Here is a 26,223-nt window from a genome sequence, read left to right on the forward strand (position 1 = left end):
ACTGCCCCGGAACATAAGGGACAGCATCACCCTGATAGTGGTAAGCACCACCTCGACCCGTCTGGCTGTAACTACTACTACCCTGAATCTGCTGGAGTGGTGCAGGTGGTGGCATAAAGGTCTGATGTGGTTTCTGCTGCTGCTGACCCTGGGGACAATTCGCCGCTCTATGTCCCACCTGTCCACATGTGAAGCACCCGTTGCTACCACGTCTACACTCACCGAAATGCCGGTTGTTACACCTGCGGCAAATAGGGGCTCTGCCTCGCCCACCATCGCCCTGTCTCTGGCCTCTAGCGCCACCAGAAAATCTACCTCCACGACCCTGTCCAGTGGCACTGAAGCCACCACTCGAAGAACTAGAACTAGCTCCACCTCTCTTGAAGTTCTGAGTCTGACGGGGCCTGAGCGATGCCTGACCTTTGCCTTTGTCATCTTTCTTCTGGTTGCCGTCCTTCTCTTCATCAGTATCGCTCGACATATTCTCGGAGTCCTCGATCCTCAACAGTATCTCATAGAAGTCCCGGTAAGTCTCGCTGTGGACCGTAGACGCCATAGAACGCCACTTCTTCCTGGTGCCCAGACGGAAAAGACGGAGCATCTCCGCCGGATTACCAGTGACATCAGGGTGATAACGGGACAAGTCCGTAAACTTACGATAGTACTCATTCGCTGACATCTTCCGCTGTTTCAGTTCAGAAAACTCCTGTTTCTTACGATCAATGTACTCAGGGGAAACATACCTTCTCCTAAACAACCTCGTAAAAACATTCCAATCAACCCTCTGATCCGGAGTCAACCTACGAAGCTCCTGCTCCCACCAAGCTGCCGACTCCGTATCTAGAAACCAAGCGGTCGTCTCGACCCACCTCTCCATAGGCAAGTTCCCCTGATTATGCAGCACCCGGAAAGTCTTCTCTATGTGTTCTAGCCAGCGCTCTGCGCTTTCGGGTCCCTCACTGCCCTTAAACTTATCCAGCTTCAAATTGTACATAGTCTCCAGATGAGTCCTCTGGGGAGGGCGCATCACTGCCTGAAGGGCTGTAGCAAAAGCTTCCCCCAACTGAGTAATATCGGGGAAACTAGGCTCAGAAGAGCGACGGGGTTCCCGACGAGGCGGCATAGTTCTGACAGAAGACACCAAAATTATTAGAATACTCACACAGACACAGGACTGCCAAACCTAGGCTCTGATACCAAACTGACACACCCCGACCGAGATCGGAGCGTGCTGGCCGTCACACAAAGGTGACGTAGCCATGTGCACGTGCGGAAGCTAGTAAAGTAGTAATATAAAAGTACGAATAGTTCAAAACTAGCATACGAGGTACCAATATGTGCTAGTAAGTGATATACAAAATCAGAGCAGGTCTAAAGCAGTCCAAACAAAAACGATAACAGTAGTACGCCCGAAGGCGGCCCTACAATAGGGAGTGTCTGTCAGAACGCCGAAGAGCCCTCAAAGGAAACCACCGCAACGGCTAAGCAACTAGAACCTGGAGGGGCGCAAAACAAAAGCGTGAGTGGGCAAAAACAAAGCTCTTTGAAAACCATTTAGCAAAATACATTATAACCCCTCGCCGTAAAACCTGTATACTTCCCAGAAATAAACATATGTACGTATGTATAGGTATGCCAAATATGCTCAAGGGTATGCCATGCCAAGCCTTAATAAAAATGTAAGTGCCCAGGTATAAATCATATCAACATCATAACATCTGGCAGCCGGAGTCACCTAACGTGACCTGTACGGCTGCATCTAGAGCTCAAATCTCAATCTCAATATCTAAACCTGCCCACGAGTCGGAACCACCCTAAGTGGTCTGTACGACAGGCCTGGGTGTAACATATCCATACGCTCTAGTGCTACGATCACGTGAAGGCTGTGCGAATAATCGCGGGTCACCTACGAGTCGGAACCACCTAATGTGGTCTGTACGACAGGCCTATACACCTAACTTGGATCCAAGCTGAGCGTGTGGTGCGGGAGGTGAACATCACGTGAAGGACTGTGCCCTACTCTGGGCGGGAGCACTAACACCGGGGGTGCAGGTTATGAGCTCTCTAAGCATCTCTAACCACTATTTAATGCAATCGTTAAATAACGTTTACCTGACACTTACCTATGCCTCCACAGCACCAACATATAAATATATATGACATATGCAATATTTGAATATGTAATTAAACGTATATGCCACTACTCATGCATAACCACCAATTATATAAAAGAAATGGCATATAACGAAGCATTTATACTAATTTCTGGGAAATAAATATGTATATAGGTATATACGGAAAACAAAAGCCCACTCACTGGTATGTAGAAGGGTCGTAGCCCCCCTGTCTCGCGTGTGCACGCTCGTCCTCTGGGTACGTGTCACCTAAATGCGAAACAACTATAAAAACGTTAACTTTAAAGCACATAACCCGTTTCTCGTAATAACTTCTCATACATTGCTCAAAATGGACAAATGAATATACCCACGTGCTCTACACAACCTCAGGATCACAACCATATTTTTAGAAAAAATTTTGGACCCCACACGCGCCCCCACGCGCCAGCACAGGCACGGACCTACGCGCCCCCCACGCGCGGTCACGTGCCAGGCACACTGACGGTGTCAACAGACGCCGTCAGGAATATTCCGTCAAACTGACGGAATATTCCGTTAAATCTAACCGGATCCGTTAACGGCGTTAGGAATATTCCGTCAGAATTGACGGAATATTCCGTCGCCTTCTTCATTCGATCGCCGGCGACGTCGCCGGCGCCGGAAACTGGGAAAACCTGCAACTTAGGTTTTCTCGCTCATTTTTCATCCGTTTTTCGTGATTCTTGGACCAAATGAAAGCCCTAGACTAGTAGAACATATCCCAACAAGTTTTAAGGGCTAAAACTAAGAGATTATACCTGTCCAAAAACTCCAAGTTCGGCCAACTTCGAACCGGGCCTTCCCGACGTCCAAATTTGTCCAACGAGCTACTCCGACGCTCCTTAGGACTTCACGAACACATCTACAAGCTTTAAAAGTCCAAAAACTCAATGTATAAACTTTGCATGAACAGTACCTAAATCGGCCATTGTTGAATCGACGTGAAAACGAAGTATTCCTCACCTGAAAATGGTATGGTTGTGCTCGCCTCGACCTCACGAGTTGAATGGTGTCTTTGGTTCCTTCGATCTGTGATGGTTTGGGTGCTTTTGATGTTTGTCCGTACGTCGAAGGAAGAAGAAGAAGAAGGGAAGAGAGAGAGAGAGAGAGACGGGAGAGAGAGACAGAGGGAAAAGGGGAAGGGCAGAGAGTGTGCAGGTGTGTGTGTGGCCCAACACATGCCACAACACATAACACAACCCCACAACGTGACGAAAAACACATTAGGGCAAAATTGTAGTTCCACGCGTACGTGTTAATAATCCCGGGACGGGATGTCACACACACACACACACACAACAGTATATTTATATTTAATATTTTAATCCCAAAAATTATAGTTTTTTATTTAAAATATCATTTACATAAACAACTAAAATTTTTAATTTTTAATTTAAAAAATATAGTAACGTACATAGAAATAAATTTTCACATTAATTTCAGGGACTTAGATCAAAAATTGAAAACCAACAAGGTTTCAATCAAAGAATATTCATAGTTAGGGACCGCATCCAAAGTCTCCCTAAAAAAAATGCAGTCTTCCTTTTTATGTGCTGATGAATAGCATTAATACCTTCTCTTTTTTTTTTTCGCAAAATCATTAATTCGCCTTTTAAATTTTGCATAGTTTGAAAAATAATTCATGATATTAATACACATAATATCCATATAATGAATTGTAGATACCAAATAAGTAATTAGGGGTATTTTAGACATCTAAAAATGAAAAATGTGGAAAGTCAAACTGTGACATCCCACATCGCCCAAGGGAGTGATCCTTATATGTATATTCCTATCTCTACCTAGCACGAGGCCTTTTGGGAGCTCACTGGCTTCGGGTTCCATGGGAACTCCGAGGTTAAGCGGGTAGCGTACAAGAGCATTCCCAGGATGGGTGACCCATCGAGAAATTTTCGTGTGAGTTCTCAGAAACAAAACCGTGAGGGTGTGCTGGGGGCCCAAAGCTGACAATATCGTGCTACGGTGGAGTCGAGCCTGGGAACTGGTCCCGCTCGGGCCGGGATGTGACAATTTGGTATCAGAGCCTAACCCTGGTCGCGTGCGTGCTGACGAGGATGTCGGGCCCTTAAGGGGGGTGGATTGTGACATCCCACATCGCCCAGGGGAGTGATCCTTATATGTATATTCCCATCTCTACCTAGCACGATGCTTTTTGGGAGCTCATTGGCTTCGGGTTCCATGGGAACTCTGAAGTTAAGCGAGTAGCACGAGTTCTCGTGTGAGTTCCCAGAAACAAAACCGTGAGGGTGTGCTGGGGGCCCAAATTGGACAATATCATGCTACAGTGGAGTCGGGGCCGGGAAGTGATTCCACCCGGACCGGGATGTGGCACAAACAGAATTAATGAATTTGCTTATATGTAACCTAGTAAATAGGTTTTATTCAGACAAAAAAAATATGTGGGATTTTGTGTAAAGAAACGCGTCATTGCAATGATATGTAATTGTTACGTGCATGTAATTTGCTGATTTCAAGCTGATGAGATGAAGCTAAGCCTGCATCACTTAATGTTAACTAGGATCGGGCCGGTCAGACGTGACTAGCTTGTTGTGCCCCAATTTGCCCAAATATCGCACCAAATATATATGTCCTAAATAACAACTATGAGCACATATGCTAATAATTAATATGTATCATTAGGAGATCATATTAATTAATACAAAATCGCGGAGGTACAAGAACACACACACAAACATTCAGAAAAAACACAGCGTAAAATATTGTGTTTTTTTCAATATGACAAAAAGATGACATTTTTATTGGAAACATTGGGCTCACCATCCATCCAAATAAGAAAATTGGATTGGTGGTTTGCTTCTTGTGGCTGTCATTAGTGCCTATCAAATCCCAAAAATACGCATGGTGTGTAAATTATAAACTCATTAATATTGGTTGATTACGATAGTATACAAATTTTTTATTTGATTGGAGTTGTTAAAATTGCTGTTTTTGCCGGATAATTTAAAATTGGAATCTTGTGAACAAGTTGCAGTGTGATTGGAAAGTGTAGTATACACTTCTTAAAAAAAATACTTGAAAATTTGGAAGGCTTTCAATGTTAGGTTAAGATACTGGTCGATGGTCACGTACCATTAATTTTAAATCCATTTAATTTCTTTATACACCAACTTGTGAATTTCTGCCGGCGGCTCTGGAAAAACTCAAACTACAATTCTACAAACGACTTGCATATTGCATGCTCTGAGGCCATCCCTGATATGATATTCCAGCCAGCCGAATACATCAGACCATACCTTTAGTTAAATCAGCTTTTTGGAAACATGTTTGTGCTATCAATGAAGAGTCAACAGTACTGAGTGCCCCTTTTTTTGGATGTGTCTTCTCAGTGTCTATATGTGAAATATATACATATATATATATATATATATTTTTTTTCTAGTTGGATACAATAAAAAGTATGTATCTGACTTCTTGCAAATTAAATTATATATAGGGAGACTTTGGATGTGGTCTTTAGTTATGAATATTCTTTGATTGAAACCTTGTTGGTTTTTAATTTTTGATCGAGGTTCCTGAAATCAATGTGATAATTTATTTCTATATACGATACGTTACTATATTTTTTAAATTAAAAATTAGAAATTTTAGTTGTTTATATAAATGAGATTTTAAATAAAAAATCATAATTTGTGTGATTAAAAATATTAAAATATAAATATACTATTGTGTGTTTATACACACACACACACACACGAGTACATTCATCAAAATTAACCAAAAAAATTATTGTATCAAAACATGGGTACATTCTTCAAAATCACAAAAAAAAAAAAAAAAAAAAAAAAAGAAGATATTAGGCTTAATAACATTAGTAAATTTCTTCGATTAAACTTGACATGGATACATTTTAAAATCAAAGAAAAAATAATGTGCCCATATAAGTTTAAAAATGGATTAAAAAAAATTGAATAGATTATCTATATATATATATATATATATAAAGGTACATTCTACATATAACAAAATAAAAAGTTTTACATGAATAGGTACATATAATTAGCATGGGTACATTTAGCAAAAATAAAAAGTACAAATAAAAAATATATATATGGGTACAAATACAAATAAACTTTAAAAATATGGGCACAAAAAGTAATTAATATATGGGTACAAATTAAACTGAAAAGAAAATTGGTACAAATTAAAAAAGAATTACAAATTAAAAATGGGTACAAACTAAAACTAAAACTAAAACTAAAAATATATGATAAATCATAAATATAAATATACTAATTATAACATTTTTAACATTAAATGAATATATTTAGAAATAAAAAAATATTTTATTATTGAAATAATTAATGATGTTATTAATACCCAAGACCTTGATCAAAAATTGAAAAGGAATAGGATTTTAATCAATGGAATAGCAAAAAAAAAAAAGGATGAGAACCTAATTTTTCCTTATATATATCTTCAAAAATTATAATTCAATCCAATTAGTTTTTACCCGCAGCAAACAAAACAAAAGCTGCCTTGCTCCCCAAGGCTACTAGATAGCAGCCAAACTGTTAACAAAACAAAGGACTAGAAAAGAAGAAAAACTAATTACAAACTCTGATTCCAATTTAATTGACTACAATAAAGAATAAGACCACAATATGGTCAAGACGACTACATAACAAAAGGACTACATCGTATAACGATTTAACTTTAATATTAAGTTACAAGGTGTGTTTATAAAGACTTCATTCTCAAACTAATAAGAAAGCAATCTAACCCTAATAGAAAATAGAAAATAGAAAAAGAGATATACTCCTTATATCTCTAGAAAAATGAAAACAAATAAAAACAATATTTGACAAAAAAAAAAAAAAACCAATATCACCCTAATATCAAACCAATATCACACAAAATGGCATCTAGTTTATTAAAAATTATATTAAATAAAAAGAAAATAACTAGACCGCTATACCCTTGGTGCGTTGCGGGTTTGTGATTGGGAATTGAACAGACGGGCTGAAGGAGAGAGAGCCGGAGCAGATCGAGGCTGAAGGAGGGGGCTGCGAGGGACTGCAATTGGCCGTTTTAACCAGATGATCGGGATGAGAAACCAATCTAGAGCCTAGAGAGTGATGACTGCAAGGTAATTTCAGAGTTGGAGTAGGAGGTGGCATCCATGACGTAAGGACATTTTGATCACCAGTAAGCGGTTGACACGTTAGAAAAAAAATTAGGTTTTTTTTTTTTTTTTTAACTGATGCTCATCTGTTCCATAATGGTTGATGACGGAGCACGCCCACTTGCATGCACCCCTTGCTTAAACAATTCTGTGAAAGCATATCATGTCCTTCAAGTTATGCCTTAAGGCAACAGAAAAAATTCATGCCTGCAGAGACCCGTGTTTTCTCTTTACTCTCTCTCTCTCTCTCTCTCTCTATATATATATATATATATATATATATACACAAGCAATGCAGCCACTTCTTTTTAACGGTTGCTGCATTTTCTATCCTTGAAATCATCCACGTCGCTTTAGTTAAGAGCAACTCCTCCAAACCACCCCAACTTGCAGTGGTCTCGCGGCATGCATGATTATCTCTCTGCATTTCTTTAATTTTTATTTGTTTTGGCATCCTCTATCCGAACTTTCTCCTTCCCTCTCTAGCATCAAATACTTCAACTCTTCGCCTCTTTCTCTCTGTCCATGGCTAGTAAGCAAGGAGAAGTGAGCACCTTCTTCTCTACCTTTTAGGCATCCCGTTGATATTTTTCCTCCTCCATATATATATGTATGTATATGTACACACACACACACACACACACACATATATATATATGCATATATACATGCATAAAAATGCTTATAACAATATTAATATATTATGTTTCCCTTAATCAGGTGATGTGGCCTAGATTAGTGGCAAACAAGATTCTGAGAAAGCATTTGGGAAGCAACAATTTTGTAGCAGATTTTCCAAGCAACGAGGTCTCGGAGGAATTAATACTGGAAACACCAAGTGTTGATCAACCGTCTTCAAACCTTACCTCTACCGTCTTCAATCATCACAAGGACACTAACACACACAAGTACAAGTATGTATTTATATACCAACTCGATCCCGATATTGTTTTCCCTGGTCCACCATGATCAGTACTCCAATTAGTACGTATCTTTTTTTAATAAAATCTATTTTTATACATCTCATACGTATGGTTTTGTTTTCTCTTCATCTAGGGTTTTTGTTAGTACATGGAATGTTGGTGGGGTGGAACCACAAGAAGATATGAATATGGAGGATTGGATTGACACATCCTCTGACATCTATGTTCTTGGGTACGTACATAATTCCATACTAAATTAGAAAAAAAAAATTAAAAGAAAAAAAGTTGTAATTACTCACGATGCATACGTTATTTTCATGTTGTTCAGGTTTCAAGAAATCGTTCCTCTGAAAGCCTCCAATGTTCTAGGATCTGAGAATAGTAAGATCTGCATGATATGGAATTCCTTGATCAGAGAAGCTTTAAACAAGAAAAGACACAACAATATTAATAATCCACCGGACTTCCACTGTATTGTAAGTAAGCAAATGGTGGGGATACTAATATCAGTTTGGATTCGAAGTAATCTTCGTCCATTTATTCGGAATCCAAGTGTCTCCTGTGTTGGCTGTGGGATCATGGGATGCCTAGGAAATAAGGTACGTGGACTTAACATTATTACATACTTTATGCTTTGAAAAAATTTACAATACACAGAGACAACTGCTGAATTGAATTTAAAGACTCTTAAGTGGCAGAATATTGATATTTTGTAATATTGTAGCCTCATGATCGATATTCCAGAGCCTGAGATTATACATGATCTAAATAATAATAATGATCAAAGGAACATTACTTTTTTTATCTTAATTAAAATTATGGTATGCATGCAGGGTTCGGTTTCTGTTAGATTTCGATTACATGAAACAAGCTTTTGCTTCGTGTGCACTCATCTAGCTTCAGGGGGTAGAGAAGGAGATAAGAAACTGAGGAATTCTAACATATCCGATATATTTTCCAGAACAAGTTTTCCCAGAGGCCCTTTGCTTGATTTGCCACAAAGGATCTTAGATCATGAGTATGTTAACTAAACTTTGAAACCGCCCAAACCAATTCGTTATTGCATTAGTTTATTATACATAATATATAATTAATCTCATTAATCAATCAATCTATTTTTCACTATATATGTACGTAGCATGAAAATAACACAATTCTACAACTACAATTAATATATATTTAATTAAGGCTTAAGCACCATTATTGTTTATTTTTCTTCTTTTAATTGTCGTGACAAATAACTAATTAATAGAGCCGACAAACCTGTAGTGTTGTTGATCTTTATTACTACTTGTCTTGTTCTATATAATATTATTTACAATTAAGTAGCTGTTAACCAAATTTTATATGGCCATGTTGGACTAATTATGTTAACCACATGAAAGGCTTGACTTCTCTATACCAGTAAACAGTAAATGGTCTATTGGTCATATGATCATGTCATTCAAACTATGGGGTTTTTAAAACATTGACTTCATATATGTATATATGAGAGTTAAAGGGAATTCTTTTAAAAGTGAGATTCTTCATGAATTTTTTGTCACCTCACATTTTAAGGTTAATTACCGTGTCGACATTGTAAAACATTGTGCCAAAAAAATATGACGTGGCAGAGAGTCCATGAAGAAACCCAATTTTGAGAGTCTCCTAATTAGCATTTGTCATATATATATATATATATAGTCAAAAGTTAATATCATATAAAGGCTAGCTAATTAATTACAGATATACATAATATGTTTTGAAGTACTATTGTAAATTAAATACCTCAACAGCGGCGACTAATTGCTTGGTTCAAAAATATTGCAGTCGAGTAATTTTCCTCGGAGACTTGAATTATAGAATTTCCCTTCCGGAAGCAACAACGCGTTCGTTAGTGGATATAAGAGCATGGAATATCTTACTAAAACATGATCAGGTAGACCACTTAATCGTTAGTCCTGTACCCTTTATATAAATATTTATTTAAAAAACTTGAATTTAATTTCTTTCACTCAAAATTTGACATCAAATTTCATTGGGATTAGCTGATGGTGCAGCTCAAAGAGGGACAAGTACTCGAAGGTTGGAATGAAGGAGCTGTTGAATTTGCTCCCACTTACAAATATTGTCCAAATTCTGATGTATATTATGGATGTCCTCCGGGAAAGAAAGGTGAAAAGAGGCGTGCTCCTGCATGGTAAGTTTCGCTTAACTATTACATGTAATATGCAACATGTATACCGACACGTGATGTTATCATAACAAGTGATATAAAATTAATTGTCTTTAATTATTGGTTTTTTTAGGTGTGATCGGATAATTTGGCACGGAGAAGGGTTGAAGCAACATGTATACAGTAGAGGTGAATCAAAATTGTCTGATCACAGACCTGTGAATGCAATATTTACAGCCGAAGTTGGGGTTTTAAGAACATTGAGAGGATATCATAGTTTTTTTCTATCAGACAAGTTAGACAGAGTATCAAGCAAGTTTCAAGTATCCACCACCCATAATTTTGTATGGAAAGGGAGATCAACAAGCTTGAAACTTTGAGCATAAAAATGTTAGTTTACTTAAGAAGCTTGTAATAATTATAATAAATATATAGTTGTGCTTACATAACTCGGCTGATGAATGTACAGTAAAAGTTGGTGTGAAGAAGCACGCTTTCTATTTGGATCGAATATTATAAAATTGAAGGTTTTTGTTTTGGTCCAATCATTATATATAATACAAATTTAATTACATATATACATATACATACATGTATGTGTGTGTGTGTGTGTGTGTGTTATGCTCCCAACCGGGGACCAGGGTCTTGTGTGCTAACCATCATGCACCCATATACATCTCGTGGCAGATATTTTAATCGAACTTACTAATGATTAGTGCAGCTTAAGAATTGAGCAATTTTTTTCGTTGTATTTGAAATATAGTCATGTAACGTTGTTCTAAAATCGAGACGTATAAAGTTATTGTCCACTCTCATTATAACACGTGAATAATACATTGCATGAATTGTGTTTCAGATATCTATAAAAATGTCTCTTACAAATTAAATGCTGATAAATGCTAAGGAGACTCTTAAAAGTGGGACTCTCCATGAACTTTATGCTACCAAAGGCGGAGCCATGAAGGGATTAAGATCGATGGTCCCAAGCCCATCATGACATTTTTCTCACGCATAAATGTTTAGTGTTATGTTTATAATTTTCAAGGTTTTTCCGTAGGTTCGGAGCCCTAATCAGATGTTTTTATTTTAATTTTTTTATCGGGTTTAATTTGAGGTTGGTAGCTCCTATGGAGTTCAGACAACCTATTGTTGAGCCTTGATGTGAACTTTGGTATGGAGATTAGTGGAGGGAGAGAGGAAGAAAGTCAGAGAGGCTTCAGGTTTAGGTTTAAGGAAGAGGATATATGATGAGAATGATATCATACCAGACCCAAATGAGGATAGTTGGTTGCTCACCATACATCAAAGTAATTTTTGTAAGAGTAAGAAAGTGTTTTGGATTGAGACTTTTGAGCCCCTCTTAAGCTAAAATCCTGACTCCTTCGCTATTCGCGACCTCATATTTTTTGTGACACATCTCGGCCCGGGCCCTCACCACATCTCGGGCTCAACTCCACCATAACACAATATTGTCCGCTTTGGGCCCCGACCATGCCCTCATGATTTTGTTTCTAGGAACTCACGAGAGAACTTCTCAGTGGGTCACCCATCATGGAATTGCTCTCGCGCTAGTCGCTTAACTTTGGAGTTCCGATGAACTCCGAAGCCAGTGAGCTCCCAAAAGGTCTCGTGCCAGGTAGAGATGGGAATATGCATATAAGGCTTACAGGATCCACTCCCCTGGGCGATGTGGGATGTTACATTTTACACAATATTTTATAATGTTAGCACGAAAATTGTTATTAAATTGTAAGGTGTCAGAGAGTCTCACTTTGAGAGAATCACTTAACGTTTCTCTAAAATGAATGCACTGAAAGATGATCATTTGTCGGGAAATTCAATTTTATTATTGAAAAAGATAAAATGAAAGGAGTGATGGAAATGGAACACATGATGATATATATGATTGGGAAGTTTGGAAATATCCCTAGCTTGTAGTGAAAACAGCATATCTTTGAGCATGGCTAAGTGGAAGATCCATCATCCATATCTGATCTTCATTTTTAATAAACAAGAATATATACCAGATACCAAAGATATGATCGAGAAGAAAAACTACAACTTGTTCAAAGAAAATACTATTACAGGTTGCTTGTCCTTGTGGCCTACACCCACTCCTCACGTGAGAATCAATTTGGAACACAAATAATGCAGTTCATTTGAAGGAGATAAATTTGAAACAAGGAAAAATTAGTATTCGGTTCCTAGTTACTAATGTTCATTGACTGAAATTTTATTAGTTTTCAGATTTTGATCCAAGTCCCTAGCATTAATATAATAATGAATTTACATGTTAGTTATATAATTTTTTTAAATAAAAATTAATAATTGATTTAGAATTTTAATATGGGGAAACTTGATATAGGTCTAATTTTTTGAGTCAATAGTAGGAATAGTCCAATTTATTAAAATAAGTCCAATTCCTTAAATCTTATTATTTTATTATCAATAATTATCTCTTAAATGATAAGATTTATTATAAAAATCAAATTTCTTCCTAATTATCTCTTTGATTATTTATTTATTTTGTTCCTTCTTGTTCTTTATCCTGTTTTAAACCTCATTTATAGATTTTAGTTTTTATTTTTATAATCAACCTATATCATAGGTTAATTATATTTATCTACCTATATGACATATTCTTTTTTATAATCAAGTACGATTCATGTGTCTTTGTGACATCCCGTCCCGGAATTATAGAAAACGTATGTATGAAATTACGATTTTGCCCCTAGTATGTTTTTCGTCACGTTGTGGGGTTATTTTGTGTGTGGTGGCAAGTGGAGGGCCACACACACACACTGACTCACTCTCCCTCTCCCTCTATCCCTGTCCCGTGTCTCTCTCTCCCTTATTTCTTCTTCTTCCTTCTGTGAGAGTACGGACACACACCAAGGACCTTCAAACCATCACAGATCGAAGGAACCAACTACACCATTCGACTCGTGAGGTCGAGGCGAGCTCAGCCATACCATTTTCAGGTGAGGAATCCTTGATTTTCACGTCGATTCATCAATGGCCGATTTGGGTACTGTTCATGCAAAGTTTGTACATTAAGTTTTTGGGTTTTCTGAGCTCGTGGTTGTGTTTGTGAGGTTCCCAGGAGCGTCGGAGTAGCTCGTTGGACGATTTTGGACGTCGGGAAGGCCTGGTTCGAAGTTGGCCGAACTTGGAGTTTTTGGGCAGGTATAATCTCTTAGTTTTAGCCCTTAAAACTTGTTGGGACTTGTTCTTCTAGTCTAGGGCTTTCATTTGGTCCAAAAATCACGAAAAACGGTTGAAAAATGAGTGAGAAAACCTGAGTTGCAGGTTTTCCCAGTTTCCGGCGCCGGCGACGTTGCCGGCGATCGAAGGAAGAAGGCGACGGAATATTCCGTCAATTCTGACGGAATATTCCTAACGCCGTTAACGGAACCAGTTAGATTTAACGGAATATTCCGTCAGTTTGACGGAATATTCCTGACGGCGTCTGTTGACACCGTCAGTGTGCCTGGCACGTGGCCGCGCGTGGGGGGCGCGTAGGTCCGTGCCTGTGCTGGCGCGTGGGGGCGCGTGCGGGGTCCAAAATTTTTTCTAAAAATATGGTTGTGATCCTGAGGTTGTGTAGAGCACGTGGGTATATTCATTTGTCCATTTTGAGCAATGTATGCGAAGTTATTACGAGAAACGGGTTGTGTGCTTTAAAGTTAACGTTTTTATAGTTGTTTCGCATCTAGGTGACACGTACCCAAAGGACGAGCGTGCACACGCGAGACAGGGGGGCTACGACCCTTCTACATACCAGTGAGTGGGCTTTTGTTTTCCGTATATACCTATATACATTTATATTCCCAGAAATTGAATTAAAAAGGGTTATTTGCCTTATGCCATGCACTTTATTATTTATCGTTCATGCATCTTTGCATGCATTATTTGTGGCATACATATACATATGCATATGTCATATATATTTATATGTGGGTGCTGTGGAGGTATAGGTAAGTGCCAGGTAAGCGTTAATTAACGATTGCATTACATAGTGTTTAGAGATGCTTAGAGAGCTCATAACCTGCACCCCCGGTGTTAGTGCTCCCGCCCAGAGTAGGGCACAGTCCTTCACGTGTTGTTCACCTCCCGCACCATACGCTCAGCTTGGATCCAAGCTAGGTGCATAGGCCTGTCGTACAGACCACTTTAGGTGGTTCCGACTCGTAGGTGACCCGCGATTATTCGCACAGCCTTCACGTGATCGTAGCACTAGAGCGTATATATGTATTACACCCAGGCCTGTCGTACAGACCACATAGAGTGGTTCCGACTCGTGGGCAGGTTCAGTTGTTGAGTTTGAGGTTGAGCTCTATATGCAGCCGTACAGGTCACGTTAGGTGACTCCGGCTGCCAGATGTTATGTTATTGATATGATTCATACCTGAGCACATACATTTCATTACGAGGTTTTGACATGGCATATCTTGAGCATGATTGGCATACCCTTGAGCATGTTGGGCATATCTATACATACGTACATATGGTTATTTTCTGGGAAGTATACAGGTTTTACGGTGAGGGGTTAGAATGTATTTTATGAAATGGTTTTCAAAGAGCTTTGTTTTTGCCCACTCACGCTTTTGTTTTGCGCCCCTCCAGGTTCTAGTTGCTTAGCCGTTGCGGTGGTTTCCCTTGAGAGCTTTCCGGCGTTCTGACAGACACTCCACATTGTAGGGTCGCCTTCGGGCGTACTACTGTTGTCGTTTTATTTGGACTGCTATAGACCTGCTCTGAATTTGTATCGCACTAACTAGCACTTATTCTAGTACTTGTATGCTAGTTTTTTTAATTATTCGTGCCTTTATATTACTACTTACTAGCTTCCGCACGTGCACATGGCTACGTCACCTTTGAGTGACGGCCAGCACGCTCCGATCTCGGTCGGGGTGTGTCAGTCTTGCTTGTAGATATATTATGTTTTTTCTACCTTTTAGTTAAGCTTCATATCTTACTTATAGGTATGATATACATTCATATATTTGTTACTTGAGTTAGGGTAGAATGATTTGCAGATAAATTTATGTCAATATATTATTTTTTTTGTTATAAGATATTAATTATATTTTTTGGGGTTGAAAATTCATAATATTAGAAGATTTTAATTGATTTTTAATATTTTAGAACATATAAAATGAGCATTAAAAAAATAAATACATATAATTAGGTAATTGGACTCACTCCTGAAAACCATCTATGTTTTTCGACTTGAATTTAAAAGCCCCTTTAATATTCACACCTTTATTAAACTATTAACTAATTTTCAATTCAAAACATTTCCAAAATAAATAAAAAAATTAGAATAAGTTTGTATCCATTAGCTTTTTTAAAAAATGTTTTCAATTTTTTAATCTTATATGTACCCATTCATATAATTTTTTCAAATTTTTAATCTTAAAATGTACCTTTTTTTATATATAAAATGTAACATCCCACATCGCCCCAGAAGAGTGGATCATATAAGTCGTATATGTATATTCCCATCTCTACCTAGCACGAGACCTTTTGGGAGCTCACTGGCTTCGGGTTCCATCGGAACTCCGAAGTTAAGCAAGTTCGCACGGGAGCAATCCTATAATGGGTGACCCACTGGGAAGTTCCCGTGTGAGATCCCAGAAACAAAACCGTGAGGGCGTGGTCGGGGCCCAAAGCGGACAATATCATGCTATGGTGGAGTCGAACCTGGGATGTGGTGGCGGCCTGGGCCGGGATGTGACATAAAATCTATTCAGTTTTAAACTTATACGGGTACATTCTTTTTTCTTTGATTTGATAATGTATCCCTATCAAGTTTAATCAAAGAAATTTACTAATGTTATTAAGCCTAATATCATTTTTTTTTTTGTTGTGATTTTGAAGAATGTACCCATGTTTTGGTACAATAATTGTTTGGAATTTTGATGAATGTACCCATGTTTATACACACACAATAGTATATTTATATTTTAATATTTTTAATCCCACAAATTATGGTTTTTTATTTAAAATCTCATTAATATAAACAACTATAAATTTCAAATTTTAATTTAAAAAATATAGTAACATACATAGAAATAAATTATCACATTAATTTCAAGGACTTCGATAAAAAATTGAAAACCAACAAGATTTCAGTCAAAGAATATTTATAGTTAGAGACTGCATCCAAAGTCTCAATTGAAACAAATAATGCAGTTCATTTGAAGGAGATAAATTTGAAAAGAAAAGCCATACATGGACTAGCAAGTTGTATTTAATTGTCATGGATCATGGTTCCCCAATCACGACCATAATTCATTCGTTTTTCTTTTAGATTAAAAAAAAAGTTTAGTAAGAGATTAGCTACTCTCACCATCAGCGTTAGGGCATACTCACAAGATCAATTTAAAGAAAACAAATTAAAACAATGATATAACAATCGTTTTCTTTAGTACCTGAAAGGGTCAAAGTATATCTACCACACCAGATAGAGTTTTTAGATCTAAATACGGGTGATTTTTGAATAGATCAGAGAAGAAACAACGTTTTTAATTTTCACTTTAAAATTTCATAAGCGAATTCGGAATTTTCAGAATATTAAAAACTGTTTCGCAAAATGTTAACGATAAACCCTTACTTTCAGAATCGGAATTATTCCAACCTGCACCCCTATACACAAACTAAGACGCACACTCATATTTGTCAACCATTCGCTGCAGCATTCTCCTCATCACCTCCCATTCCGACGTAAGATCACAATTATTAGCAAAACTAATTGGGATAACTTGACCCAAAAAAAAAAAAAAAAAAAGGGATAACATGGAGGGCCGAAGCCCAGCAAGAGAGCAAGAAAACGTGGGCCTTGAGACCCAACTGAAACGGGGCGGAATTAGTGTACTAGGCCCAAATAATCGTATGTCCAAAACGCCGTCGTTAGCTTCCAGAAGTAAGCAAAACTATCCAGTTTCAAAAACGCGCGCCCTAAAACTGGATACTCCAAAGGCGGCGTAGAGAGATGCAGAGGGAGTTCGCTGCGGCGGCGCTGCCTCTGCGAGCGCGCCTCCTTCACTTGCTCATCGAATCTGCCCAAGTACGCCGGTTTCGAATACTTTATCGCTGTGAATTTAATCGATTTTATTCTCAATTTCCTTAAAGTCTCACACCCGAATGTAAAATTTAGCAACTCCAACTCGCTCCGATAGTGAAATACACCGCACTGTCCCTCTTCGCTCATCGATTCTACCCTCGATGTTTATCCCGGTAAGTAATACGATATAATTTTTTTTCAATTTCTGTTTTTTCTTCAAGTAAAATTAGGGCTTCACTTGACTTGGATGTACATTTGAAGGTTGGAGGAACGGGCAAATGATGTGGCAAACTGGCTTTTGTATCCCTTGAGAGAAAGCAATTTGCAGCTGTTTGCGCTTGTTTCGCTGTGGATTTCAACGAAAGTAGGTTTTCGATCTTTTTTCTCTGCAAATTTTCTTGGACTTTTCATCCTAATCTATGTCCATTTGATGCTTTATCGCTAGATACACACTTCTCTGCATTTGTCTGTGAAGATATTCAAGTCTTTGGGGGACAGCATCATCAAGGAGCAACACTACACCGTTCGAGATTACTTGGAAGCGGTAAGCCATAAATATGTTGTGCTATATTCCACATAAAAATTTGATCTTTTTTTTCTTATCGGGTGCGTTACATTTTGGTTTATCATGTCACAGGAGGTGGTTTTAATGAAGGTAAACTCTAAAGCTCTGGAATTTCTCTTCTGTTCTTTCTTTTGTTTGCTTTGTATTGTGCTAGTCGGCTGAGAGTTGTCTATGTTCCTTATCAAAGGAAGTGAATTTTGAGATTGGCATCAACAATATTGCTTTTGCACACTTCGAAGAGCTTCTGCTCCAATTTAAGTGAGTTTTCGTTACTTTCATTGTACTATTAGTGTTAGCTTCTTCCTTTCATGACTTGTTTTCGAGGATTACTAGCCTCCTTTCGATACATCTTTCGTGGGGTTTTGAGTTCAGGGGGGTGGCAAAAGTTGGGGAACTTGTGAACTTTGAAGCAGGCATGGACATCATGGATCTTCTTTACGAAAAGGAGGAGACATCGATGCTCTACACCAATCCTCGCTCTCTCGCTGCATCAGTCTTGGCATGTTTACAAAACAGAATCTTAGTACTAGTAAATGTTGCTAACTTTGGTTTGTTGTTCTCTAATTTTGTTTCTATGTTGTTTTGCAGGTTGCTTCATATATCATCACGGTACCTAAACAGATGTTGGAATTTCCTGTTCTTCCTTGGGGTAAGATTTCTAGTTTCCTTACGCTCTTTTCTTTCGTGGTGTGCTTTGTGGAGGTTTTGTTTATTCACCATTTCGCGTTGTTACACCGCTATTGCAGCATCTCAGTTAATTGAAAGAAAGCACTGGTACTAATTCAGTTTATTCCTTTTAATTGCAGTTAAGTTTGTAACAGGATGCGATGAAGAGTTTATTCTTGATACTGTCACAGGCATTCTTAAGCACGTTTTCGACGCTTCTCGCTAGATAGGACTTCTGAACAGAGCAACTAATATGGTGTGGTACGTTAAGTACGATTTCATTGAAAGCTTTCTTCGTTTCTTTGTGCAAACAAGATGCAAAACCACTTTGGATGCCATTCTTGTGCTGGTAAATCTTTCAATTTACATCTGGTTGACAAACTTGAAGATTTCTTGTGTTGGAATCCAATACCAAATTACCAATAGGAGTATTTAAGGGATGGGAACACTTCTAGTAAGTAGTCTCAAACAATTTCCCATTAATTTATATAATTTGGGTATTCCGTTATGACGATATTTGTGCTAATAAAATAAAAAAATGTGAGCATTTTTGTTCAAATAAATTTTTTTTATTGACAAAAAAGTCACGTGCAATGCCACAGGATCCTCTTCGGATCCTTTTAATGACGGAGATGGTTCTGGAGATTCGTGAATCATGTCGTTTATCATGCATCGTGCGGTCAGTTTTTGTCAAGTACTGTTTGTGTTTCATTTTAAATAAAAATATTTATAATAATTTCTGATCACACGATATATAATGAAGATTTACAAATCTTTCCAAAGAAAATCCAACGAGAATCTGGATTCGAATGCCAACAGACAAAAAAACTCAAATATGATACGACGCAAAGTTTTGGACTTATTGGATGATATGACAGAAAGTAGTGGATTTGTTGAGCGGCCAATCCAATCCAGAAAGGCGAGTCTCTCGACTGTGGACTTGCGGGAGAAGCAAAGAGTGTGGAGTGAGAGAAAAGCGACCGGGCTGTCAGAGTTTCTTTTTGGGGATTCCGAGAACAAAATAAGAGGATAAAAAAAAAAAAGCCCGAAAAAGGAGAGGGAGAGAGAGAGTCCGGGATGGATGTGGTGACATTCGGCATTATAATCGGCATAATCGTCCTCTTTTTTGTTGCTGTTGTTGTCATGACCATCGAAGGCACTTGCAAGCGCCGTCCTTCTTAAGCCCTCCCTCCCGACAAAACAGACTTCAACTCCTCCACCAACACCGACCTTAAATTCGATAATTACAATAAAACCCCACCTTAACTCACAACTGGGGTTTCTCAGAAAATGGCGCTTTGTAAGAAAGGTTTCGTCTTGGTTGCTGTTGCTTTGGTTGTTGGGCGCTGTTCGGATCTGAGTTTTGTTTCTGGGTTCTCTGCATCTGCCGCTCACGAGCGTCACACTCACCACCACGGCTGCAGCCATGCGCACGACCACGGTCACGGTCACAGCAGCGGCCACAGCCACAGCCACAGCCACAGCCACGGCCACCAAGAGGACAGATTGTTGGCGACATCGAAGCTTCCCGAGGAATTGGCGGAGGAGGAGGACATGAAGTTGTACGGATTTGAATTTCATCAGCACGATCACGGTCACGATCACGAGCATTTTGGTGCTCCGCAGCTCTCGGTTCTTGGTATTTCTTCGAAATTGTGTATAATGTGTGAGGCACTTTATTGGTTTAATTTTCGTTATACTGCTTGATTGCTTCGAATGTGGATTGAACGAATTGAAATTTTTGAAGAGGCCAATTGGAGAGTACAAAAGCTGGGAAATTTTCGTTTTGGTATTGATAGAATTGGCGAAAAGCACAATGCTTATTTGGTTTGTAATCTGATTTGACCGTCGAAAGTGCGAAATCTGTGTTGCTGAATTAGCCATAACACAAGATTCAGTCTTTTTAAAAATCCTTTGTTTTATTTTGCTCCAAATCCGATTGTGTGTTTCTTCTTCGCTGCACCTAAAGTTTGTGTCATACAAAATAAGCTGATCTCGAATGTGTGAGTCTGTAACCGCATTCTTATTTATCTTTTATAGGTCTCTGGATTCATTCCTTGGGGTGCTCGCTTTTGGTGAGCATGGCCTCCCTCATTTGCCTGATTATCTTGCCAGTGGTATTTGGTAAGTGATTCAATTGTTACTTACATTGTCTTTTTATTGACGCTGCCGATGACTTTTGCTTCAAGAAGCCTATGCCGATGATCAGGACTGAATTTACTGCTTTATTGCAGTGCAGGGGAAGCCATCCAAGGCAGTTGTTGATTCGTTGGCTTTATTTGGGGTCAGATTCTGCAGGCCTGTTTATCTAGTTTTAAAATCTAATCCAATTGTATATGGTTTGCATCTCTTTAGTACCAATTTGATATGTATACTCTTAAGTTTTCTTGTATCCGTGTTAAGATCGTCATCAATTCAAATACCCAATTTAGGCTTTAGGAATTATGCCTCTAAGTTTACAGAACTTTGACCATTGGAGTAGATTGTTGGAGCATGTGGATGGGAATGGGAATTTGACAATCTAATTTGTACTTCATTTGCAGGCTGGAGCAATGTTGGGGGATGCTTTTCTTCATCAATTACCACATGCTTTTGGTATGACAATAATCTGGAACTAGTTTATGAAGCCTGCGTTGATTTGCATCTTTTAGTTCATCCTTACACTGTACAAATCTATACCATATAATCTTCTTACACCTGATATAATCTGATGTTTCAAGTATTTAATTATTTCTTAAGTTCTTATATCTTAATTTGCGAAGAGCATATAACGATCCATCTTTAAAAAAGTAGTTTTAAATTATGACAATGTGTAAGTGAACTCTTCAATTTCCTTAATTAAAAATGTATAATTTCTTAATAAATGATAATGTGTAAGATGCTTGTCTTTTACATTTATCAGCAGTTCACCCAGAATCTTATATTAATTGCAGGAGGAGGGCACTCCGACTCGCATGACCACCATGAAGGCCATTCCCATTCCCATTTGCATAAGCATTCACATTCGCATTCTTTGGAAGATCTTTCAGTAGGATTATCTGTCCTGGGTTAGTTCTAATCTGTGTTCTGCATGCTGTCTTAACCATGCTTCGTGTCTGCATGAATTTGTGTTTGTGTGGTTGTCCGAGAGCAGGTGCATGTGGTGTATGTTTCTACGTGCACATCACTTCTTCCATACAACTCCATAGGCTGTAACCCCTTCTTTCGTTTCCTAGTGTTTTTGGTTTCCTTGAGCTTGTTATTGTACCCGATTATTGTAAGGTTCTTCCTGATTGGTTTTAGTTGAATTTTAATAGTACTGTATTGGTTGTTGCAGTGGGAATTGTATTATTTCTTCTGGTAGAAAAGACAGTGAGGTATGTTGAGGAAAACTCTGGAGGAACTAATGCATGGAGTCATGGTCATCATCATCATCATCATAAGAACAGCAAGAAATTGAAGGATGATAATGATTCTCATGATGACTTGCTGTCAGAATCTTCTAATGGAAACGATGGAAGGAAACTGAAGAAGTCATCTGACGGAGAAGTTACAGCTGATGATTTAAATGATTCTTTGATCGAAAATACTCAACAGGACTCTCATATTCGTAAGGCAAGCAGTTTAGTTGGCTTGTTGGTTTTTCAGAGAGTTTGTGTTCATCTTTGTTTAATGTCGGCACAGGCTTGACATCTGCTGGCTTATATGGTTATATGCATCTTGCATGAATCTTACTATTATCTGATTTTTGTGGCCAATCTAATTTTGTTAATCAACTTTTAATACTGGACTGCAATTTAAGTATGGCCATATTTCCATCATGCAGAGAAACACTAGGACTGGTGGGAGCGATGATAAACAACATATACATGCTACAAATGATTCCACTTCTGAGGCCAAGTCCACAAAAGGGAAAACTACTCAATCACCCTCAAATCTTGTGTTCGGCTATCTCAATCTCTTCTCGGATGGTGTTGTATGTGACTTATTGCTTACTTTCAAGCTTGTATATCTTTAACCAAAATGTGGTTCATGATAGATATTATTTACAGAAATATTTGTATTGCCACTGCAGCACAATTTTACGGATGGGATGGCTTTAGGAAGTGCATTCCTGCTTCATGGATCTGTTGGTGGGTGGTCTAGAACTCTGTTCTTGCTCGCACATGAGATTCCTCAAGAGGTTTGAGTTCTCTCTGTTGTTCGTTAATATTTAATGAGGTAGTCTAGATAGGCGGGCTGGCTAAACAGTCACATCCAATCTGAGTCTTGTTGTCTTAGTTCTTGGAGGTATATAACTTTATAGCTTGTTTTACCTTTGTTTCAGGTCGGTGATTTTGGTATTCTTGTAAGGTCTGGTTTCAGCGTATCTAAAGCTCTGTTCTTCAACTTTCTCTCAGCACTTGTGGCACTACTTGGAACCGCAGTGGTAAAGTATTGTCTTTGTTGTAGGGTTATTCCATTTTAGTTAGTATCTTCGATAATTGAAATGAGAGTAATCCGTTGCTATTGATGCAGGCTCTCATTTTGGGACAGAATGCAGGACAGTCATCTTTGATTGAGGTGACAATAATGTAGCCTGGGAATGTTCTGGTTAAATATTCGGTTCATATTTGGCTTTCATGATCCAAGTAGTTATCTTTATACTTTGTTGAATCTGTTTTCAGGGTTTTACAGCTGGTGGATTTATATACATTGCTGTTGCTGGAGTGCTTGCTGAAACGAACAACAATGGCGGCTCATCATTGAAAAGCACGGCTTTACAGTTAACTGCATTGATACTTGGCATGGGAGTTGCCCTATGTATATCACTTTTTGAATGAAACTTTGTTTAGAAACCGGAGCACGACCATCCAAATGTACTGCACAGGCATCAGGGTTTTACAGCTGATAATTGTGCGGTGAATGTGGATAAGGGACGGGAAGACAGAGAAGATGAAGGTGGTTAACCTTGCCGCGGTATTATTCTGGAAACTCTCAAGGGTGATACCATAGCGGACAACTCTCCAAGGAAGACGGTGAACTTGCTCTTTTTTACTCCCCTGTTTAGGAGATTACAGTTTCTTCATGTCTTTTTCCTTTCAGATACTATATATAGGACGTGATTTTTGCAATGAAAGAGAAGTTATCATATGCTATGCCCCTTCCTTTAAAATAGGAAACTGATTTCTGCAATCCCTTTTCTCCTCCTGCACACCTTCTGTTTTGTTTGGTCCTCGGATTGAATAAAACCAAAGAAAATCAATGGAGAAAGTTAAAAGAGTCTCTCAGAGAGGTGAGCAAGTGTGCGGAAATCACTTTTCCTAAAATAAGTGAGAAAAACTAGACGATTCTATGAACGTGCCAATGAAATCATAAAAAGTCCAAGCTTGGGCTAACTATAAGCTACAACATATGTGATATCAAGAGGATCTTCTCATCACTGAATAAAAACGAAAACTGGGTTTAATTTCGTTCAAGAGTCGAACTTGTCGAACTGCTGGAGCATTTGAAAGACGGTGATGCTCTGCGTTGGGAGAGAAGGAAGAGGTGGCATCCTTCTCAGAGGTGATATCATATGGTCGCCGCGGGTGAGTGTGTGGTGGTGCCTCTTACGCACTGCTCGAACAGGAGGTGCCGTTGCCACTGCCGCTACCGTCGGATTCATTAATCCTTGATTGCTATAAGCTGCTCCAGGCGCAGATGATGCTTCTGTCCTCTTACGCATGCTATTGCTCTCTGAAAGCCTTTTTTCCTTCCTCCCTCCTCCCTGTAAATGCATTTTACGTGAGACAAAATCAATCTGCATATATAACACTGCCAGAGGTTAAATATACGCCTCAAGTTTTTACTACTAATTGTATTGAAATTCCATTCAGTCCATGTATTCGAGCAACAAAATAACATCAAGATCTACATACACACACACACACACACAAAATAATATATATATATATATATATATATATGAAAAGGCAATGACTGGAGGAAGAAACGTTTTAGCTTGGAACGTCTCTCACTTACAAGTGAGGAGAAATGTTACCCGATCGTAATGCTAGTGACTGAGGTGAGAAAGTGTTCATTACGAAATTTTACCGACAAAAGCACAAAAGGCATATATAAGGTGAAATGTCATGTAAGAAGGAATGAAATATCTATCAGATTACTTGCTCACATTAATGACAGAAGAGTCGGGCATCGGGCATTTGACAGGGCGATCCTCATCAGGTGGCTCAAGAGGATGTTCCACCGGCCAAAACTCGAAGTCGACTTCAACCTGCATATGATGGTCATGATTATGAACATCCATGCACCTGCTGCTTCTGTGTTGATTCTCCCTCGTTTCATATAAAAGTGGAGCTTCGCCTTCCCTTCCGTCCTAATTAAACATTCATGTTAATGAGTACTACTCAAGGAAAAGATAGAAAAGGGAAGTGATTTCTGCACACTAAACAAGTCTGGGCAGGAGGAGAAAATGAGTGCGGATCGAAACCATTACCCATGGAAAAGTGTATGTGTGGCTAGAGAAAGAGAGGACTTACAAAATCATCCTCACATGAAAATCCCATAGAGATGTAGTTCATAGTAGTGTTGTTGCATGCCAGAAGCTGAGAAAATTTTAGAGAGTGAGAGAGAGAGAGAGAGAGAGGAAAATATAGGAAAGAGAAAGCTGAGGGGCATGAAAAGGAGGAGTAAAAGAGAGAGAGAGGTGGCGGTATGGGATGATTTTGCACAGTGGAATGAAGATTCCCACCATTTTCGTCTTTTTGGATTTACTGAGCTACTTTAGTTGAACCCTTTTTTCTTTTCTTTATTGGGTTTGGGACCTGCCCTTAATTGCAGCTATCTTTCTCTTTTTTTCTTCCTTTCACTTTGTTGCTTTTAGGGACATTTTCTACTGTAGTAACTCTATGCAGCTTGCTTGATTAAAAATATAACCTTACTTTCTGCTTTTCATTGGTTTGCAGAACTTAAGCAGCTAGCCAGCAAACGCATGAGAGAGAGAGAGAGAGAGAGAGAGAGAGAGAGGAGAGAGATGTGGCTATAGAGTAGTAGGAGGAATGAAAAGCTAGGAATGCAGGCTCATACTCACAAACACATTCATACTGACCCAAATTTTAAGACACTTTATTTTTGTAGGTGCTTAATTTGTTCATTCAACGCAAATTGCAATACATAATACTTTATGCAGTACCCTACACAAAAGCAATCAGCATTATGCTCCGTAGTTTTCTAAAGTTACCAAAAAATTACTATTTGTTCTCCACAAGACACAGCGTATCTACAACCTGATCATTAGAAGATTTTGTTGTCTCATCTAGTAGTCTTAATCATATATCATACATAGTTTGTCAAAATATGCTTAAAAGTTGTTATTATTGCTTTGACGACTTGTTTCAACATGCGTGCCAAACTAAAATTGTAAGTCATATTGCTTACAGTTCTTGAAAGAAATTTAATTTTTCAATTTTTTTAGATCTTACAATTTGTCGATTTCAACAAGTATTATTGAATTTTTATGATGAAGCGGCTCATAAAAAACATGTAGACAAACAAAACTGATTAT

At 38.4% G+C, this 26,223-nt stretch overlaps 4 protein-coding genes across 5 annotated transcripts; 3 read left to right on the forward strand and 1 right to left on the reverse strand.

The window, feature by feature from the left end:
- Positions 1–7,845: 7,845 nt before the first annotated feature.
- On the forward strand, positions 7,846–10,778 carry LOC137736574 (type IV inositol polyphosphate 5-phosphatase 9-like). Its single transcript, XM_068475822.1, has 8 exons — positions 7,846–7,866; positions 8,041–8,234; positions 8,377–8,475; positions 8,572–8,842; positions 9,077–9,261; positions 10,053–10,161; positions 10,271–10,422; positions 10,532–10,778. Exons 1-8 carry the CDS (start codon positions 7,846–7,848, stop codon positions 10,776–10,778), a joined length of 1,278 nt encoding a protein of 425 aa, XP_068331923.1.
- A 6,595-nt stretch (positions 10,779–17,373) lies between these two features.
- LOC137736354 (cyclin-J18) lies at positions 17,374–19,237 on the forward strand. Its single transcript, XM_068475637.1, has 8 exons — positions 17,374–17,470; positions 17,561–17,640; positions 17,729–17,831; positions 17,913–18,011; positions 18,105–18,122; positions 18,220–18,290; positions 18,405–18,681; positions 18,839–19,237. The coding sequence occupies exons 1-8, from the start codon at positions 17,396–17,398 to the stop codon at positions 18,848–18,850; spliced, it is 735 nt and encodes a 244-aa protein (XP_068331738.1). The 5' UTR covers positions 17,374–17,395; the 3' UTR covers positions 18,851–19,237.
- Positions 19,238–19,610: 373 nt separating this feature from the next.
- LOC137737364 (IAA-alanine resistance protein 1-like) lies at positions 19,611–23,805 on the forward strand. Its single transcript, XM_068476815.1, has 11 exons — positions 19,611–20,337; positions 20,739–20,822; positions 20,933–20,982; positions 21,242–21,293; positions 21,632–21,745; positions 22,015–22,292; positions 22,504–22,653; positions 22,753–22,860; positions 23,005–23,106; positions 23,196–23,240; positions 23,345–23,805. Exons 1-11 carry the CDS (start codon positions 19,989–19,991, stop codon positions 23,498–23,500), a joined length of 1,488 nt encoding a protein of 495 aa, XP_068332916.1. The 5' UTR covers positions 19,611–19,988; the 3' UTR covers positions 23,501–23,805.
- Positions 23,806–23,887: 82 nt separating this feature from the next.
- On the reverse strand, positions 23,888–25,477 carry LOC137737365 (uncharacterized). Of its 2 annotated transcripts, none has more exons than XM_068476816.1 (3): positions 25,199–25,477; positions 24,832–25,035; positions 23,888–24,459 (listed from the first exon to the last, which is right to left on the reverse strand). In XM_068476816.1, exons 1-3 carry the CDS (start codon positions 25,238–25,240, stop codon positions 24,133–24,135), a joined length of 573 nt encoding a protein of 190 aa, XP_068332917.1. In that variant the 5' UTR covers positions 25,241–25,477; the 3' UTR covers positions 23,888–24,132. The 2 variants fall into 2 exon arrangements, with proteins under 2 accessions (XP_068332917.1, XP_068332918.1); XM_068476817.1 differs by having other exon boundaries at positions 23,896–24,426.
- Between the last annotated feature and the right edge of the window lie 746 nt (positions 25,478–26,223).

Source organism: Pyrus communis, chromosome 6 (assembly GCF_963583255.1).
Source record: "Pyrus communis chromosome 6, drPyrComm1.1, whole genome shotgun sequence".
Taxonomy (NCBI): Eukaryota; Viridiplantae; Streptophyta; class Magnoliopsida; order Rosales; family Rosaceae; genus Pyrus; species Pyrus communis.